This window comes from Gossypium arboreum, chromosome 3 (genome assembly GCF_025698485.1).
Source record: "Gossypium arboreum isolate Shixiya-1 chromosome 3, ASM2569848v2, whole genome shotgun sequence".
Lineage (NCBI taxonomy): Eukaryota > Viridiplantae > Streptophyta > Magnoliopsida > Malvales > Malvaceae > Gossypium > Gossypium arboreum.
This window is the reverse complement of record NC_069072.1, coordinates 34615244-34634465: the sequence shown is the minus strand read 5'-3', so window position 1 is coordinate 34634465 and position 19222 is coordinate 34615244. Positions and strand designations below refer to the sequence as shown.

Below are 19222 nucleotides of genomic sequence, written 5' to 3'. Positions count from 1 at the left end.
CCATCAATCCACCATCACATGTATCATTAGCAAGCTTCATATTTAACATGCAATGGCATTAACACAAAATCCACCTTGGCCGAATACCACCCCCATGACATAGCAAGGATTTGAACCATGGGCTAATTAGAACTCAAGCTAGCAACTAAAACATGCATAAATCTCATGGCACAACCTCAACATACCTTAATCTAGATACAAGTATGGCCAAACCTCCTCCTAATCCTCTTCTAAACCAAGCATGAAGCAAAACCCTTCCTTCTTCCTTAGAATTTTCAGCTCAAAGAAATGAAAAAAGGATGAACAACAATTTTTTTTCTCTTTTCTTCAACTCACGGCAATGGGGGGTAACACACATTCTTTCTTTTTTTTTTTTCTTCCTTTCATTATTCAATTCCCATGCTCATTATTTTATTTTTTCTCACATACACCATTGTCACAACATGTTTCATGACATGTTTTGCCCATAATCCTTGTCATGGCGGCCACTAGCTATTAGGGGGAAATTTGACATGCAAATCCTCCCTTTGATTACATGCACTATTAGGTCCTTATAGATTAGCCTATCACATTTCAAAAGTGTCACACAAGTCCTAATAACTGAATTCACATGCAATCGACTAAATCGAAGCTTGAAATTTTCACACATTCATAAATACATATTCTAGACAATAAATATTACGTTCAAACATTTCGGTGACTCGGTTTAGCGGTCCCGAAACCACTTCCCGACTAGGGTCAATTTTGGGCTGTCACAGAATAAGTGTCTAAAATGTTATTCGGGTATTGGTGTTAAGTTGTAAAAATTCTTGTTAATTGTTGGAAGTATGTGTTTATTTGTTAAATTAGCTTATTCCATGGTCGAATGTAATATTTGGTCAAGTAATGGTTTAATTGAATAAATAAAATATGAGAGCATTCGGTCATGGTGTTATGTGCTAGCATGAAATGTATATATATGAGAGTTTTAACAGGAATTTCGTGTATTATGAAAGATGATGTATATATTTAATCATAGGATGGTATTGGTAACCTTAGAAAAGAATGCATGAAATTAAATAGGTTACTCTCATGACCGAATATGCTAAAAGCTAATTCATAGACTAATTGATAAATATGTGTTAAAGAAATGTGAACAAATATCTACTTGATTGGTATTCGGCTATGGTTAATTGTATAATTAATTGACCGATTGTGGAGTAGTGAATCTATTTAAATTGTGAGTGCATGAATTGATTTTAAGGTGGCCAAAATTGTTTAAATGAAATATTTGTAAAGATGCATAGTGCCGAATGTGTTCATGAATGAATGAGTTATGTGGGTTGTTTAAATGAAAGAAATGGATAAGTTAAGGTATAATTGAGTGTTCGAATGTGAATTACAAAGTACATGAATTTGAAAATGAAATGGTGATAGACTTAAGTGGACAAATGATGCGAATGAATTAGCTTTTGAAATGTATATGGTTGTCGTACGTATGTGTTTGATTGAGAAGTTAAATTTGTTGATTTTAGCTCAAGAGCATAGAGAACCAAGGTTGGACAAGGGAAAAGAGAAAGTAGTTGAATAGCCGATCCGAGACTGTTCGAAAATATTCGAGGTAAGTTTTAAGCAGTTAAACATAAATAATATTCGATAATGACATGACATATTATGAGAATTAAGTATTACTTGTAATGTATGTATATGGCCGAATGGAAAATATAATATGGAAGTAAAATGTGGTATGCTTTTATGATCAAATGGTAAGTGTTAGATGAATATGAGTGAGATGTTATGTCTAAATGTTATGTGTAAACTATCAAATGATAAGTGTGAATGATGAAATGAAATAAAAGTGAATAAAATGTAGGATGATATATTCGAATGATGCTAGTACCTAATTTGGTGTGATTATGTTATATGAAACTTGTTGATTTGAATATCATACGGTACTATTCGGGCCTTTGAGCCTAGCAGGCTATGATACCGGTGAGATACTATTCGGGCCTTTGAGCCTAACAGGCTATGATGCCGGTGAGATACTATTCGGGCCTTTGAGCCTAGCAGGCTATAATGCCGGTAAGATACTATTCGGGCCTTTGAGCCTAGCAGGCTATAATGCCGGTAAGATACTATTCGGGCCTTCGAGCCTAGAAGGCTATAATACCGGTGAAATGATATCGGGCTTCGAGCCTAGCAAGCGAAATGCCGGTGGATGAATTCTAGTTTAAAACCTAGCAGGCTAAATGCCGGTGATTTGATAAAAGTCTAAGACTAAGATACCTCGTGTTAGAACGACAAATGAATACATTCAATACGTTAAGTTGGCCAGGTACGTATTATGTACTTATATGTGATTTTGATTTGAATTGAATCATAACTGTATAATGTGATACATATGTGAATAAATGTTATAACTACATCTATGATCATGATACATTCGGTCAAGGTGTGAAAGTATGTGAAAGTATTTGATTTATTTATGTTATATGAATTCAGATTAAGTGAAATAAGAATGCCAAATGTGCATTATATGCTTGTGTATATTCGGCCAAATGGCAATATACCTAGAAAATGGCCTCTTGAGAAATTGAATGATCGAAGTATAATTGAGTTTATTTGTTTGCATTGCTTAAAACTTACTAAGCTTATGAAAGCTTACTCCGTTTGTTACGTTTCTCTGTTTTATAGATTGTTGACTCAAGTCACCTACTCGGGGGGATCGTCAGTAACTCGTCACACTATCTATCATTTTGGTACTACTATGTTTTGGAGCTAGTATGGCATGTATAGAATAGACTTAAGTGAATGATATTTTGAGATGTTGTTGTATATAAGCCATGTGAATATGGCAACTTTTGAATGTCGGTATAAGTCTGAATTTCAATCTTTGATTGTGTTTGGCTATGCATATAATTGCTAATGAACTTATGTAAATGTGAATGTACAAATGTAGTGTTTTGGATTGGTAACTCTTCATAACCCACTCTGGAGACGGATACGGGTTATAGGGGTGTTACAGAGTATGAACTCAGTGGTATTTCTATAATCCAAACATTAAATAGTAGAACATACACTTAATATCATTTAATGAGCATAAATATTCATTTATTCATTTCATGGATAAATTCTTTACAACTCATTCAATCTTTATCATCTATTAACCCAATTAGCTTTTCAAATAAATTCACAATCATTTAAATAATAATATTTTCCATTCATATGTCTCACTTATACTTCTGTTCACTATTCAATATCAGTAAATAATTTTCAGTATCGATCAATTTATTAGTTTCATTCAGTAACATTCAATCATTCGATAACAATTAGTCGTTCAATAATATTCAGTCACTCTTTAACAGTCAGTTATTCAGTAACGATAAATTATTCAAGATATCAATTATTCAAGAGCAATCGGTTATCCAAGAATGATCGGTTATTTAGTACCTTTATTTACCCCTATTAACATGACTCGGACTCAGACGGATACACGGATCCAACCCACACACCGGGATAGCATACAGTGTTTCATCACTGGAGCGAATACCTTAATGTGATAGCGATAAAGATATGATGGCGGTACATGATTACCTCATCGAAAAAAATCCAGAATAGTAATAAGAATAAAGAAGGTACGAAGTACCTCTTGAACGAATCCGAGCGATGAATAAAGAAGGTGACACTTATAGTGTCTCATTGACACAAAGTCAAAATATCCCTGAACACTTCCAATCCTATGGCATGCCAACTATATCCGACTTAGCCCGATACTATTAATAGGATTTCTAATTCATTTTCCAGTTTCCAATCATTACACATCTCAACAATCATATATATTCATAATACGATATAATTCATTTCACTTTTCAATAACAAATATTCAATTTTCACAATAATCACATATATCTGTATAAATTCAATAAATTTAACACATACCTAATCAATCCATTTCAATTATAAAACACAATATTTCTCACCTCAATTACTATCATAATATTCAATCAAAATCAACAATTAATAAATAATTTCACTTTTCAATTCTAACCGATATCTATTCTAATTCAAATTTCATCTCAAAGCACTTTCTATACATATTAAGTAATAAATTCAATAATTAAATATTAAGTTCGGATTATATAAATACAAACCGTAATTTTTGAGCTAACCTCGTCGACTTTTCCTTTTTCTTGCTTAGCCGAGATTTCCGGCACAAAGTTAGCGACGAGAATTAAAACAATTAAAAATTCATTAATATACAATTTCATTTTATTTATTCCAATTTCAACTCAATATTTACATAACTTCTAATTTAATCCCAATTAAAACTAACTTGTTTTCTTTACAATTTATTCTCTATTTTTCACTCAACTATCACTTAAAATCAAATTTCAACTCTCTAATTTCACCATAAAACCATAATTTTGAATTTTCTTCAATTTAGTCCCTAGAGCATAAAACTTATGAATTACTTTACAATTAAATCCTTATTTCACTTCTAACTTAAAATTCTATCAATTTAATCACTAATTCAATCATTTTATTCAACATGAACCATATTTGAAAACCCATGAACTTTCAAAATATCAATTTAATTTCATCAAAACCTTATTACAAAACTTCTAAAACATCAAAATTAAGTGAAAAGGGCTAAATTGACTTACCTATTAAACTTCCAAACCTTCAAACCCTAATTCTCCCTTTTTCTTTTCTTTCTCCTTTCTTTCTTTCCTTCCCCTGCTTTTCGTTTGCCTATTCTGTTTATTTTCTTTGTTTCATTTCTTTTTCTTTCTTTATTTACTATATATATATAATATAATAATAACAATAAAATATCTATATTAAAATTTATTTAATAACAAATATTTATTTAACACTTGTATACATATATATTATTACACTTGTACCAAATCATTTTTATACACTTGTCTTTCTTTTATTTATTTCATATAAAATCTATTTACTTAAATAAAGGCAATTAAATAAAATATATTACAATTGTACAAATATGTGTATTACACTTGTATATTTTATTTACCATAAATTTGTCTTTATTTAATTTATTTCATAATATTGTAACGCCTCAAATTTTTTTGATTTTCGACTTTTTGCGATTTTCGAGCTTGGAAGTGTCTGAATTTGTGGTTCGTGTTATTTTGGCTTAAATGTATGTTGGGTTAAGTAATTATGAGCTCTGGGGAGTGTTTGGGAGGTCCTAAGTTCAGGCTGTAACTTGGGCTAAATTTGGGTTTTTAATTGAATTAAGCCTGACTTGAGGTCAGTGGGCTTATAAGGAATTGTTATTAAAAATTTAACAAAATGGGCCTACTGGTCTAGTGGTTAAGTGATAAGGGATTACGTTTAGGGTTAGGGGTTCAATTCCCTGCAGTGGCGTTAGGATTATCTTTTGCTGCAAGTTTTAGTAAGCGTTAGGCTTCGTTAAAATTCTGGGTTGTGGGCTTTAAGGGAAAAACCTAGGGTTATCTTTTTGTTCCTCCTTTTCGGCAAAATAGCTTTTACTTGCCGTCTTCTCTTTTCCCCAAAAATTCCCTTTGCTACCGAAATTTTCTTTTCTCCTTCTCCTCTCCATTCGTTTTTCTTTCCCTTTCGTTTGGTTTGGTGCTTTGCTAGTAGATTTCGTCGATTCGGTAAGTATCGCTTTATGTAAGTTAAGCGATTTCTGTTGGAGATTATTAAGAGTGATTTGTTCATTGTTTAGGGGATATTCAAGGTGCGGTAGATCGCTGATCGAGTTTTTAACAACGAGGAATCACTATTCTTCGTCGAAGGTAAGTAGATCTCGTGTTTCGGGTTTTATCCAATCTTAAGTAAATCGATTCACGTAACTGATTTGGGCTCGGTTTTATTAATCTTAGGATTTGGAGTGCTCATGGTTGGATTAGCAGCGAAAACGAACCAAGTGTGTACTCTGATTGTACAAAAAACGAGTTTCGACGAAAGTCGAAAAACCAATCTGTCGACGCCACACGAGCGAGTGGTCTGCCTGTGTGGTAGCTTGTGTCGCAAGACACGGGTATGTGGCAGATGAGCCAGGCCGTGAGCGCGCCACACGAGCAAGGCCAATTTGGGCCATGTGACCCACACGGGCGTGTGAGCCCAATTTTCCTAAAATGTTCTGTAAGGTTGCACGGGTCGCCTAAGTCAACTGTGACCTGATTGTAGGGGCGGTAAGCATTACTCAGACCCCATACTCTAATTGATTACTGAATTGCATGCAAAAACATGTTAATTATAAGCATGTGCAACTGTTTGATTATATATGTCTGTTCTGCCATGATATTGATATGATCTGATATCTGTATATAAGCATGCCATGATATGTATGTTGCATTGCATTGGGTTGGGATTGTTGTAAAGAGAAGGAAGTTTGAGAGGCGATTAGCATAATATCTGGTAGCTACGCTGCCTTATCTGTTGAGTACTGTTTTACGGTACCTTTTGGTGTGTAGGGCTGCATGGGTTGACTATGTCCCCAAACTTGGTGTGTAGGGTAGGTTGGGTCGATTTTATCCCCACATGGTGTGTTGGGTTGGTTGGAGATAGTGTGCAGGGTTGGTGGGCATGTTTTCTGTTACCTGATCTGTTATGTATGCGATATCTGAATGGCTAAGGCCGAACTATCTGTATTCTGTTATCTATTTGTATGCACGCTGTTTGTGGGATGTACACACTGAGTTTGTGAAAAATCACCCCCTTTGTTTATTTTGTTTGTTAGGTAATCCTCAGCAGTAAATGGATCAGTGTGGTGGAGGGCTCAGTGATGACCACTAGTAGACACTTATTGGTTTTATAAGTAATATTCATTTCATTTGTTTTACTTTCATACTTGTTTTTGGGATTACTCATGTGTTCGGACTCGAACTGTTTTGGGTTTATTCTGGGATTTTTTTAATTCTAAGTTTATTGATTTATATTTGAATGATGTTTTAGCTTCCGCGTTAATGAAACGTTTCACATAATAAATGAAATAGAGATTTCACGGCTTAAGTAAAGATAATAGACTGTTCGCTTTTCATTAAATTCGGGTTTGAAGAAGGTTTTCTAAAAACACTCTCATGTGACGTTGCCAGGTTCAACCATAACGTCTAGGCCGGGTATGGGGTGTTACAAATATAATATCAATTTAATAATAACAATAACATTAATATTTACTTAAATAATAAGTAAATACATACATATATTACAAATGCATGTATAATATTTATTTCACATATATTTTATTTTTATCACACACTTGTCACAATTTAATTTATTTATCATATAAATATCTTATAATATAATTATAATAAATTAATTTAATATCATTTATTACTAATAAATATATATATTTTATAATTAAAATCTAAGTAAAATCTTAGATTTTTACTTTATATGTCGCATCACTTATGATAAATGGCATAATTGTCATTTTGGTCTTTTTTATTTTTTTTAATCTATAATTAAACTTTCACACTTTATTCAATTTAATCCTTTTATCCAGTTATCCTTAATTAAGCTAAATTCACTTAATTAAACTTTAATTAACCACTCAATTAACTTTTTAAATATTTTTGATAAATATTTACGGATCCATTTTTCAGTAACGGAGACTCAAAAATACACTTTTCCGGTAACCGTCGAATTCGGGTCATTACACACATGGGTTGACCCCTTCCACATGGCTTGACTATACGATCATGTGGTAGGCCAAGTTGATTTCGCAAAGTTGCACCATAAATTGTGGGAAATCACATTTTTTAGGTTTTTAGGCATTTTAAGGCGTATATATGATAAAAATATGATGATATGAGAGCGTTGCCATAGAATATTCAAGAAAACAACTCGAAAAACACCATTGAAGTGGATTTCCGTCAAGATTAAAGACTTCTAGTTGATTTCTTAGGAGATTATCATGAGTTTCTTTATTTTTTTTGGTTATATTGTCTCTGGGATGTTTTTATTTGTAAGCATGAACTAATTTTCTAAATACTTAGGGAGATGAACTCTATGATGAATTTTGTCGTTTGATTTTTATTTTATGTAATAAATGCTTAGATTTTGTTCTTAATTTCTAGATTTGATCCATATTTGATATGCTTAAATTAGAGGAGGAATAAATCCTATTTAAGAGTAGATCTTGCATAATTGAGTTGCATTGCATATAATCCTACAAATAGAACGATATAAATCTACCGGATTAGAGTCAAATCTAATAGGGGAATTCATAAATCGATTTAATACGATAATAGGGGTTTTAATTAGAAAGAAATTTCTAATTAATATAGAGTTGGTTGCTCTTACTCTCAAAAGAAATATTAGCATAATTTAGGGATTTCTACCAATCAATATACTAAGTAAATAAATTGCGTAATTTAGATTGATAATGACAGATGAAATCTAGGTGAGTTCTTTCCTGAGTATTGTTTCGCTTATTGGTTGTTAATCGATTATTTTACTGATTTGTTATTTATCACGTTCGTAGTTAATTAATATAGTTAAAATTAGTTTTAATCAATCACTCAAATTTATCGGTTAAATAATAGAAAGATGGTAAAAATTAATACTTTTAGTCTTCATGGGAATGATATCTTTGCACACCATAGCTATACTATTAATTGATAGGTGCACTTGCTTTAATTAGATTTTTAATTATCTTCGCGATGTATCGATTGTTATTGTTATTATTTTGAAGTTAAAAATATATAATTTAAAAAATTAGAATATATAAATGAATCAAAATAAAAATTACACTAAGAATGTCTAGATTCAAATGCATCTAGACAACTTGTAGATGTTCTTTTAGTTCTTTTATTTATTTATATATTTTTATAAAATTTTAATTTTTATTAATTTATATATTATAAAATTTTATATATTTTCAAGATACTATAGGATTTTTTAGTATATATTTTTAATTTTTATATTTTATAAAATTATATTTTTAAATAATAAACTTATTAAAATTACATTTAGAATGAAGTTTAACAAATTTGTGTCCAAGTTCATTCTAGATGTGAAAAATTATACTTCTATTTATTAATTTATATACTTTTAATTTTTTAACTTATGATTCTCATGTGGCATGTTAAGAGGTTATCGGTACCATTATCAAATTTGTTATCAATACCACGTCAATGCAAACAAAATATATTAGTATGAAGGTATCAACTTCAATAATAGAATATAAATTCATATACCAATTAAATAAAAATAGATACAAAATAAAAAACAAATATTAAACCTTAGAAAATTAACTAAAAAAATCTATTGATTTCGGTAAACATTTTATTACGAAAAAAACTACATCAAGTATAGTCAAATGATGTCAGCTTAATTTTTAACAATTGAACGTATTTCCGCACTATAAAGCCACAGTATTCCAAAATCTGACAACTTTTATCTATCGGTAATCTATAAAGATACACACTTTTGTTTGCCTCAGTTTATATGTTAATCACTTATATTTAAAATATTATGTTTTAGTCACTTATGTTATTATTTTGTTACAAAGTGATCACTCTACCGTTAAGTTCCGTTATCTCTCTAACGGTAATTCTACGTGGTAGTCTAACTAGATTTTAAGTGCCAACTTAGATTTCTAAATGGGATAAAAATAGATTTTTAATTAAAATTTAATTAATTAAAATTTTTAAATCTAAACCTTAACTAAAAAAACTGTTCACATACTCTTTTTAATTTTTCTTCCATCTCTTCTTTTTTTCAATGGTTTTTTTTTTCTCATTTGACTGGAAAAATTATTATTAAGATCAAAATAGTTGAAATCAAATTAACTGCTTCATAAAGATGGATTCAATAGAAGGTTCATGTATGTCTTTTTTGTATTCATCTATCTCTTTTATTCAGTACTGAAAAATAAAAGATTAGATTTTTTATTGTTTAATGAACACCCTAAATTAAAATTCTTGATATTTTCTTCTACTTTTTGAAATTATTTGTAAACATGTATTTTATTTTGCGTCAATAGACATCCCATAAAATGTAACTAGAAACATGTTTCATTCAAGCTAATTTTAAAATTTTCAGAAAAGAGCTGTTACTTTCACTGTTCTTGTTCCTAATTATTATATTTTCTAGTTCTTTCATAGTTCTTGAATAATTGGTTTATGAATCAAATTTTTTCTTATCTGAATCAACTTGTATGTTCACAATTTCTTTGTGGGTATTCCAGATTATCAACTTGTATGTTCACAATTTCTTTGTGGGTATTCCAGATTATTCTTTCTTATTACTGATTTTAACTATTTTGATCTTAATAATAGTTTTTCCAGTCAGATGAACAGCTTTTTTAGTTAAGATTTAGGTTTGAAAATTTTAATTAATTAAAATTTTTTACTTAAAAAATTATTTTCATCCCATTTAGAAATCTAAGTTGGCACTTAAAATCTAATTGTACTGCCACCTATGATTATCGTTAGAGAGATAACGAAACTTAACGGTAGAGTGATCACTTCGTAATAAAATAATAACATAAATAACTAAAACATAATATTTTAAATATAAATAATTAAAATATAACTCGAAAAAATAAAAGTGACTATTAAAATTTTTAAGATTACCTTTTATCTATTTAACATTACTTATAGTTACGAAAGTACTTTTCCATTAACAAAGCGAACTCCCAAAACCAAAACCAACAATAACAATTTTAAGACCCGCGCTTTCTCAGTTTCTATTCGCAGTCGCCCCGCCCTTTTCCAGCTCTGCGCTCTCCTCTCTTATATTTTCTCTTCTCCTCGCCCAAATCAAAATAAAAATAAATTAAAAGGAAAACAGATTAAAATTAAAGTTAAAATGAAGCGCGTTTTCGAGGAAATCTCAGACGAAGAATGGGAGAACCACTCTTTCAAGCCTTCTCGTGTTTTGAAGAAAAACCCTAATCCTCCTCCAATTGAGTCTTTCGCTTTCAATTCCCAAACTCAGGCTAGCTTTTCCGACCAAAGCAGCGATGATTGTGTCGAAATCGAACATTTGGCTGATGATTCCAACTTGGAAGACGACGTTGAGCCCGAGGATGCCGGGCCGATCAACCGTGCGCGTCGATTCGTCGTTGATGAAGACGATGACGACGAAGAAGATGGTGATGGAAGAGACAGCAATGAGAATGGTTTTGAGGACCTGTATGACGTTGAGTCGAGTGAAGAGGAGCAATTGCAAGAGGATGACGTGGTGGGGAAGGCGCTGCAGAAGTGTGCGAAAATATCTGCGGAGCTACGGAAGGAGCTGTATGGGAGTTCCGGTGCTTCTTGCGAGCGATACGCCGAAGTAGAAGCTTCTTCAGTGAGAATCGTTACACAGGTATTAAAAAAAGCTTAAGGCATTCTGTTTTTCTGTATGGTTACTGAGAAAATTGAGGAAGGAAGGCCGTGATGCCGTGATAACTTGCATTCTTATGTATATATATAATCAGAATGCTTTATGAAGCTGTAAAAGGTTGTAGTAAGTTTGAGCGAGCTAAATTTAGCGAATTTTGTGATTATGATTTTTGTCTAATCTTTAGTTTAATGAAAATCACCAATAGCTTTAAATTTCATTTTTATGTTCATTTTAGGGGAGCCGGTTATTTTCTATATACTGCATGACAAAATTTGGGGAATGTATTATTTGCGTTGTCTTTTCCACATCAGCTTCGTTGTTTCCGAATAGACTTGTCTATAAATTGGAATATTTCTTACTCTTGCAGAATGATATTGATGCAGCATGTGCAGTGGTGGACCCGGAATTTCAGCCAGTTCTCAAGCCATATCAACTGGTTGGTGTAAATTTTCTTCTTCTGTTGCATCGTAAGGGCATTGGTGGAGGTACTTGTTCTAATCTTTTGACATCATTGTTGGGCTTTATATTTCTAGGTCTTTTTTATTGATTTAGTACCTAAAACAAGAAATCGTAATTGTTTGTGGGGATTTGGTAAGTTACTGAACATATTTCGTATCACCTGAGAAAAAAAAAAGCTTCGCTCACTCTTAAGTTGGCCTACATTCTTCAAGTACCTTCGAAGATTGTTAACTGTAATTGGGTGATTAAAAGTTAAGATGAAGAAAAGAGACATAAAATTCTTAACTATGAGTTGTGTTATCCATTCTTCTGTTGCATAATAAATGCATTGACCTTTGTCAATCACTTTCTTGAAATGTATCAATAGCTTTCATGGAAAAGGAAGGAGAAGGAAAAGATAAGAACCTTGAGTGATAGTAGCTTAGCGGAGTTAGATAATATGCAGGCTTAATACTCTTAGCTTTTGAGGGAATGATATTGAACTAGTTAAGTTTAAGAAAGTATGTGAAGATCTGTTGAGATTCGTACTTGTTTCAGTTAGTTTCCAATTTGATAAGAAGATTGTGAAAAGAATTTGTCAAGGTTGAGTCTTATTGCTGAATTTGATGTTGAATCGACCAAAAAGGGAATGGTTGTTCATTTTTCTTTATGATGCCATGTCATATTTCTTTATGATGCCATGTACTATGTTAATAGGTAAGTAATTTGGCATTCCATTTTTCTTATTGCCTTATGAGTGCAGTACATAAATACTGATTGCTTTTGCAGCCTCTATTTCATATAATTTGGAAGGACAATTACAACTTTTTGTATATGTGCAGCTATATTGGCAGATGAGATGGGTCTTGGGAAAACCATTCAGGTACTTCAACTCTAAGTTCTTGCCCTTGATAATCCTCTGTATTTGGTTTTTATCAGACTAAATTGCTTTTCTCTACAGGCTATTACATATCTGACTTTGCTGAAACATCTGAAAAATGATCCTGGTCCTCATTTAATAGTTTGTCCTGCCTCACTTTTGGAAAACTGGGAAAGAGAACTTAAGAAGTGGTGCCCCTCATTTTCTGTACTTCAGTATCATGGTGCTGGCCGAGCATCTTATTCAAAAGAGTTGAGTTATTTGTCCAAAGCTGGATTGCCACCTTCATTTAATGTTCTTCTTGTGTGTTATTCACTTTTTGAAAGACACAGGTATACTCTAATGTTAACTGGGTTTTTATGTTTGTGTTCTATACTATCTGCCTGTCTGTGTGTGTTTGACTTTTTTATTATTGGTTTTCACAGTGTGCAGCAGAAGGATGACCGTAAAATTCTGAAACGATGGAAATGGAGCTGCGTGCTAATGGATGAGGCCCATGCTTTGAAGGACAAGAACAGCTACAGGTGGAAAAATCTAATGTCAGTTGCTCGAAATGCAAAGCAGCGTCTTATGCTAACAGGCACACCACTGCAAAATGATTTACATGTACTATTAGTATTACCTTTACCTCCCTCTCCTAAAAATAATTCTAAAATCTAAAAGTATTTAAGTAAATAATGGTTGCAGAGCATTGTGGCCATATTGTGCAGCATGTGAGTGATATGGTTAACACTTAGCAGTTAGTAAAGTTGAATTTAGTGCTGAAGCATTAAATTTCATCAATTAAAAACTACAACCTTAATGAACTTGATTTTGTCAGAGATAAATTAAGTGATGGAAAAAGAATACAAATGCTTATTAATGGGTAGTGTGCGTTATGACAATTATGTTTCCACTCAATGAATCATGCTCTAAAATTTAGTTTTTCACAATAAAGTTGTTCATCTCTTAATATCTCATATATTTTCTTACTGTCAATGGAATCTCCAATTTTTGTAAGAAATGCATGTCCTTTGATTATAAAAGCTTCTTGTAAGAAAATTTCATTACTATAAACGCCGGTGGTATGAGAAGCATTAGAAGGTAATTTTATTTAACATTCTTCTGAGTCCACATGTTACATTGCTGTTGCTGAGTGGCTGGATTTTTTGTTGCAGGAGCTGTGGTCTTTGCTAGAGTTCATGATGCCCGACCTTTTTGCCACTGAGGATGTAGATCTGAAGAAGCTACTAAATGCAGAAGATAGGGAGCTAATTGGTCGTATGAAGTCCATCTTGGGACCATTCATCTTGAGGCGTTTGAAATCAGATGTGATGCAGCAGCTTGTCCCAAAGATACAGCGGGTAGATGCTTCTTACTCCTTTGTTTTAATCCGATAATGAGTGTTTCTTTCCTGAGGAATTTTGATTTGAAAAGTCCTTTCACTGTTAGAGGAGTTTAAGCATCACTTCTGCAGGTTGAGTATGTGATTATGGAAAAGCATCAAGAAAATGCTTATAGGGAAGCTATAGAAGAGTATCGCACAATTTCGCGAGCACGCATTGCAAAGTTATCAGAGCCTGACTTGAATAATATCATTGGGATTATTCCTCGACGTCAGATCTCTAACTATTTTGTTCAGTTTCGCAAGGTGCTTCTTGTTTTTTCTCCTCTACATGCAGTTAATTTGAAATGGGTTCCCAGTTCTTAATCCTAATTTCTTGTTTTGAACTAATTTAGATTGCAAATCATCCATTATTAGTGAGGCGAATATATGATGATGATGATGTTGGTCGCTTCGCTAAAAGGTTACATTCGATTGGTGTTTTTGAATGTACCTTGGACAGAGTAGTTGAGGAATTAAAGAATTACAGTGACTTTTCCATTCATCAGGTAATTCTTTCTTTGAAGTTCTGTTTTTCTTTAAAGACTAGCATACTTGCTTCATTTACCATTTGTAAGTATTTTTGATCAATCTTCAATTGTGTTCATTGTTTAGTTCTTTCTCAACAAACTAGTCATATAATGTTTACCTCTAATAAAAAGTTATTACTTATGAAGACATTAACTGAAAAGGAGGTATTTGAAATATTTTTGAATTGGAAATAGAATTATTTGATAAAGTTGAAAAAGTAGATTAGGATTAACAAAGGAGACTGGTAAATTCAAGAAAAGGATTAGAATATCTGTGAATTATTCAGATTGCAGGTACGTTGCTGTCACTCTTCATTGTTTTGCCATGTTCCTGTAGTTTTGCTCAGTTTTCTTCCCGCTCCTTTGTTATGAATACTCTATGTTTTAGTTTTCTTTTCTACAATTAACCATATTGTCCCCTTTAGCTGTGAATGGATTTTAAGTTGGTGGTAGTAAGATAATGCTGTCAGGTTGATCCAACCTAAAAGCTAAAGTTCTGTGGTGAGTGCCTGAAATAGGTTTCAACTGCAACATATTCTCTTTGTAGTTTGTACTAGTTTGTTGCTTTTGAAAGTGTTCACCACGTCTGAGCCCATTATTGACTCTATGCCCGAATCAAAATGAGGAAACCCTGGATTTGAACCATATTCTAAAAGCTAGCTTATTTTTGTAAGATTGTGCTTGAGGATGTGGTTTTAAATTGCTGAAAATTTCAACAATGGTGCATGTTAATGTTGTTTTTGTTATGCTAGTTCTTGAGGTGCCTCTGCTCTACGTTCATTATAGATATATCTGGTATTCCATATTGGATCATCTATTTTCTTTGAGCCAAAACCTTTTTATGCGATTTAAGGTTGAAGCACATTAGTTGATATGATGTTGTGGAATCAGGAACTGATTGCCGAAATTGTAGGTTGATGAATTGTAGCCTTTGATATTCATCACAGCCGAGCTTAGTCACCCATAGATATGGTTTTGCCATGCATATCTTGTTGAGCATGCTGATATCTACTTATTTGTCAAAGGTGATGAGAAGTTTAGCTTGAATTACTGCATGAATAATAAATAAGCAGAGGTGGGTATAAAACACATACCTTATTTGAAGCTTTATTTTGGACGGCTTGTTTGGTTACAAGTTTAACAAATTCCTGGTTTGAATTCATTGAGTGTTTGTTTGAATCCTAATCAGATGGTTTGAATTCATTGAGTGTTTGTTTGAATCCTAATCAGACCCTAATGAATCTAGTGAACTACAAACTACCGCTGTAATATTCCCATCTTTTATGCAATTCATCCCTAATTTTACTCATTTTAAGCCTTATGTTGATAGCATATTATTGCACAGGATTTTGAAGATTCTGATGAACCTCTGTATTAAATACAGAGACATTGTTCTTTCATTCTATTGTCTCTCTTTATCATTGAATGCTTTTAAGTATTGAATGCCGACATTCCAATTTTTCTATGCTTTCATTTGAAAATGCCCATCTTTTAATCGAGATATCAAGGTTGGTAAAACCATCACTTTTCATAGTTAAACTTATCTTTCCAAATAGAATTTGTCTATTTCAACTATAACAAGTGGATAAATAGACTGCTGCATGTACATTCAGTATCACTAGCATTGTATGTTCTGTAATTATTGCCATTGGTATGGTGGCTCAAACTTAATGTATACATTACCATTGATTCTTTTTCTCTGCATAAAGACTAGGGTTTTATTGCAAGCTTATGATGAAAAGGCTTTTTGCATATTTGAAACTAATTCTGACCTAAATCATAAATTCTTTCTGTTCTAGTTTTGGCATTCATATATTTTCTTTGAACATCCTTATTACAGCTTTTACTTCGTTATGGAATTACTGGTGGTAAAGGAACTCTTTCTGATGAACATGTTATGCTTTCTGCTAAATGCCAGGTATCTTTTTATTTCTTCTCTCTCTTTTTCTTCCAAAATGTTGTTCTTCATTTACATTTAACTCTCTTTTGGTGCCAGGCATTAGCAGAGCTTCTCCCTTCACTCAAGAGAAGTGGGCACCGTGTTCTGATTTTTAGCCAGTGGACATCAATGCTTGATATCTTAGAGTGGACTTTAGATGTGATTGGGGTTACATATAGACGGCTTGATGGAAGGTGATGCTTTACGTTTGCTTTGTTTAAACGTTTCATTTTCATTTGTGGCTAAAAGCTTTGGTCTTCTTTTTCCAAGTTTGATTCCACTTTTTTAATGTAATGCTTAGCTGATGCAGGACTTTTTAGTTGGCATTTTACTTGTATACACAGTTGTTCTTGTTTTCTTTTTACAAAGCTTCCATTATATCAGCTGAGCATTAAATTTTATCTTGCTTTGCAGCACTCAGGTGACCGATAGGCAGACTATAGTTGACGATTTCAATAATGACACTTCTATATTTGCGTGCTTGTTGTCCACGAGAGCTGGAGGGCAAGGTTTGAACTTAACAGGAGCTGATACTGTAGTTATTCATGACATGGATTTTAATCCACAGATAGACCGACAGGCTGAAGATCGCTGCCATCGAATTGGCCAAACAAGGCCAGTTACCATATACAGGTAATTGGAAACACCCTTTGTTTCACTTTATTTTGCCTTCTCTAGTCCCTCCCTGTTTCTTCTCATCTCTCTTTGTGAAGTTCTAGTTCATCCTTTAGTGAATGTATGCTCAAATCTTTTCCAGGCTGGTTACGAAAGGTACAGTTGATGAGAATGTTTATGAGATTGCAAAAAGGAAGTTGACTCTTGATGCAGCGGTGCTAGAGTCTGGATTGGATGTAGGCAATGAAGATAACACATCTGAGAAAACAATGGGGCAGATATTATCATCCCTACTTATGAGCTAGAACAAGAGTATGTGATAAATTTTGGGGTTTTTTTTTTTTCCAGATTCTTTATACTTATGTTGCACCCATTGTTGTATCAGCTATGTTGATCGTAATAGTTAGGGTCACTTGGGGGGGAGGGGGAGGGGGGAATGAACCTTCAAATTGTTAGGGTATGTCTTGCATGGGTAATAATCAACACCGAACTCTCAACATCAATGTACCAGCATATCATTGAGAACTATGAAGAGGAAGGGACCGGTATCTTTTGGTGGCTGTAGAGTTCAAGTTTCAAATACCTATCTGCCGAATCGTCTCTTTTTGTTCTTTTTTCTTTTCAACATGAAGAGCATAGTAATTGATTATGATCTTATACTATATCTGCCATAGCAAAGAACATTAGTATCATTATGTCGAAATGTCAAAACTTAAAGAGAATGATAGTTAATTTTAATGGTACGTTTGTGTACTTATATGTCTTATGGGTAAACTAGTCATGGTTGGAACTAGTGGTCCACGAAACCATAACTATCAATGGCCTTCCAATGCGATCATGACTCACAAGCATAGAAGCGAGCACCGAAGCACCCAAATCATGTTATATATTTTGGTCAAAATATCTAAAAAAGTTGAGAATTCCTCTCCTCCCTCCATGTAATGTTCTACGAAAACTATAAATTTCGATGTCCTTCCAATGTCACCATCGACTCGCAAGCATCGAAGCACTCAAATAATATATTATATATTTTGCTCAAAATATTTAAAAAAGTTAAAAAGAATTCTTCTCTTTCCTTACCTCCCTCCCTGTCTCTCTCTATATATAACACTACTATATCATTTCTAGTAAATAAGAATTTTAAAAGAGCATACGTTTATTCAATTTTATTTCAATTTCTTGTACTTTCTTAGCAATTTCCATTTCATGATCTTTCTCTCTATATATTAGACCATTTTAGTAAATTCGAATTTTTAAGAGGGCCTATATTCAATTTTATTTCTAATTCCTGTACTCTTTTAGTGTCTCTCTAGTTTATTTCCTTTAACTCCATTTAAATTTTTAGGAAAAAATATTATAATAATACTTTCAATTCGTTTTTTCTTAGTTTAAATTTAAAAAAACAAATTTTATTTTCTTTCTTAATGTTCATTATAAAATTAAATTAATATAATTACAATTAAATATCTAATTTTAATAATTTCAATGCCAACATTTTACTTCATATTTGAGCTTTAATTTAATCATTTATTTAAGTATTTTTAACCTTTTATTTTTTTAAAGAAGATAATAATATAGTTTGAGACTAAAGTATAATCTAAATATTATATATATTTATATATCTTTATCTCTAACTTCTTTTCTATAAAGAAAGGCCACACAGGCCAAAACATCAAATTAACTTGCATCTAAAATTATAAAATTATGAATAATCCATATCAAAATCCAAATTATAACAATATTTAAGCGACCAATTACAAAGGAAATCAACCACTTTTTTACAGTATCTATTGATCCATCTAATATCAAAAGCACTAAAAGAAACACTCATGTTCTGAACCTTCTTAATCTGGTGCCCAAAAATCGTGATATCAGCCCGAGCCTTTCGGACTCTATTGACAATAGTTGTGCAGTCCATCTCAAAATTAACCTTGTTGAGATTGAGGTTTCGAGCAAAACTAATACCTTCAATCAATGCCTCCAACTCAGCCCATTCCGAATTAACAACTTTAACTTTAAACATACCTCTGCCCCTTAAAACAAAACCATCTGAGTCTCTAGTAATAAATAATGCCCAGCCCGGTCCCCCTTTTATGCACAGCAACATCGACATTTATTTTAAAAAAACCTTCCATCGGTTTTTT

The 19222-nt window shown here is 32.4% G+C and overlaps 1 protein-coding gene across 1 annotated transcript; it reads left to right on the top strand.

Moving 5' to 3' along the window:
• The first annotated feature begins 10604 nt into the window (after positions 1-10604).
• On the top strand, positions 10605-17831 carry LOC108453279 (protein CHROMATIN REMODELING 19-like). The gene is made up of 12 exons (XM_017751290.2): positions 10605-11295; positions 11681-11798; positions 12594-12634; positions 12713-12963; positions 13057-13237; positions 13789-13974; positions 14088-14261; positions 14351-14503; positions 16365-16442; positions 16521-16657; positions 16878-17096; positions 17221-17831. The coding sequence occupies exons 1-12, from the start codon at positions 10792-10794 to the stop codon at positions 17381-17383; spliced, it is 2205 nt and encodes a 734-aa protein (XP_017606779.1). The 5' UTR covers positions 10605-10791; the 3' UTR covers positions 17384-17831.
• The last annotated feature ends 1391 nt before the right edge of the window (positions 17832-19222 follow it).

Bases quoted from the DNA above. Each gene is read 5' to 3' on its own strand.
- LOC108453279 (XM_017751290.2), top strand. From the start codon at position 10,792: ATGAAGCGCGTTTTCGAGGAAATCTCAGACGAAGAATGGGAGAACCAC. The intron at 12,635-12,712 runs GTACTTCAACTC...TTTTCTCTACAG, and splicing joins GTCTTGGGAAAACCATTCAG to GCTATTACATATCTGACTTT. The intron at 12,964-13,056 runs GTATACTCTAAT...TGGTTTTCACAG, and splicing joins TCACTTTTTGAAAGACACAG to TGTGCAGCAGAAGGATGACC.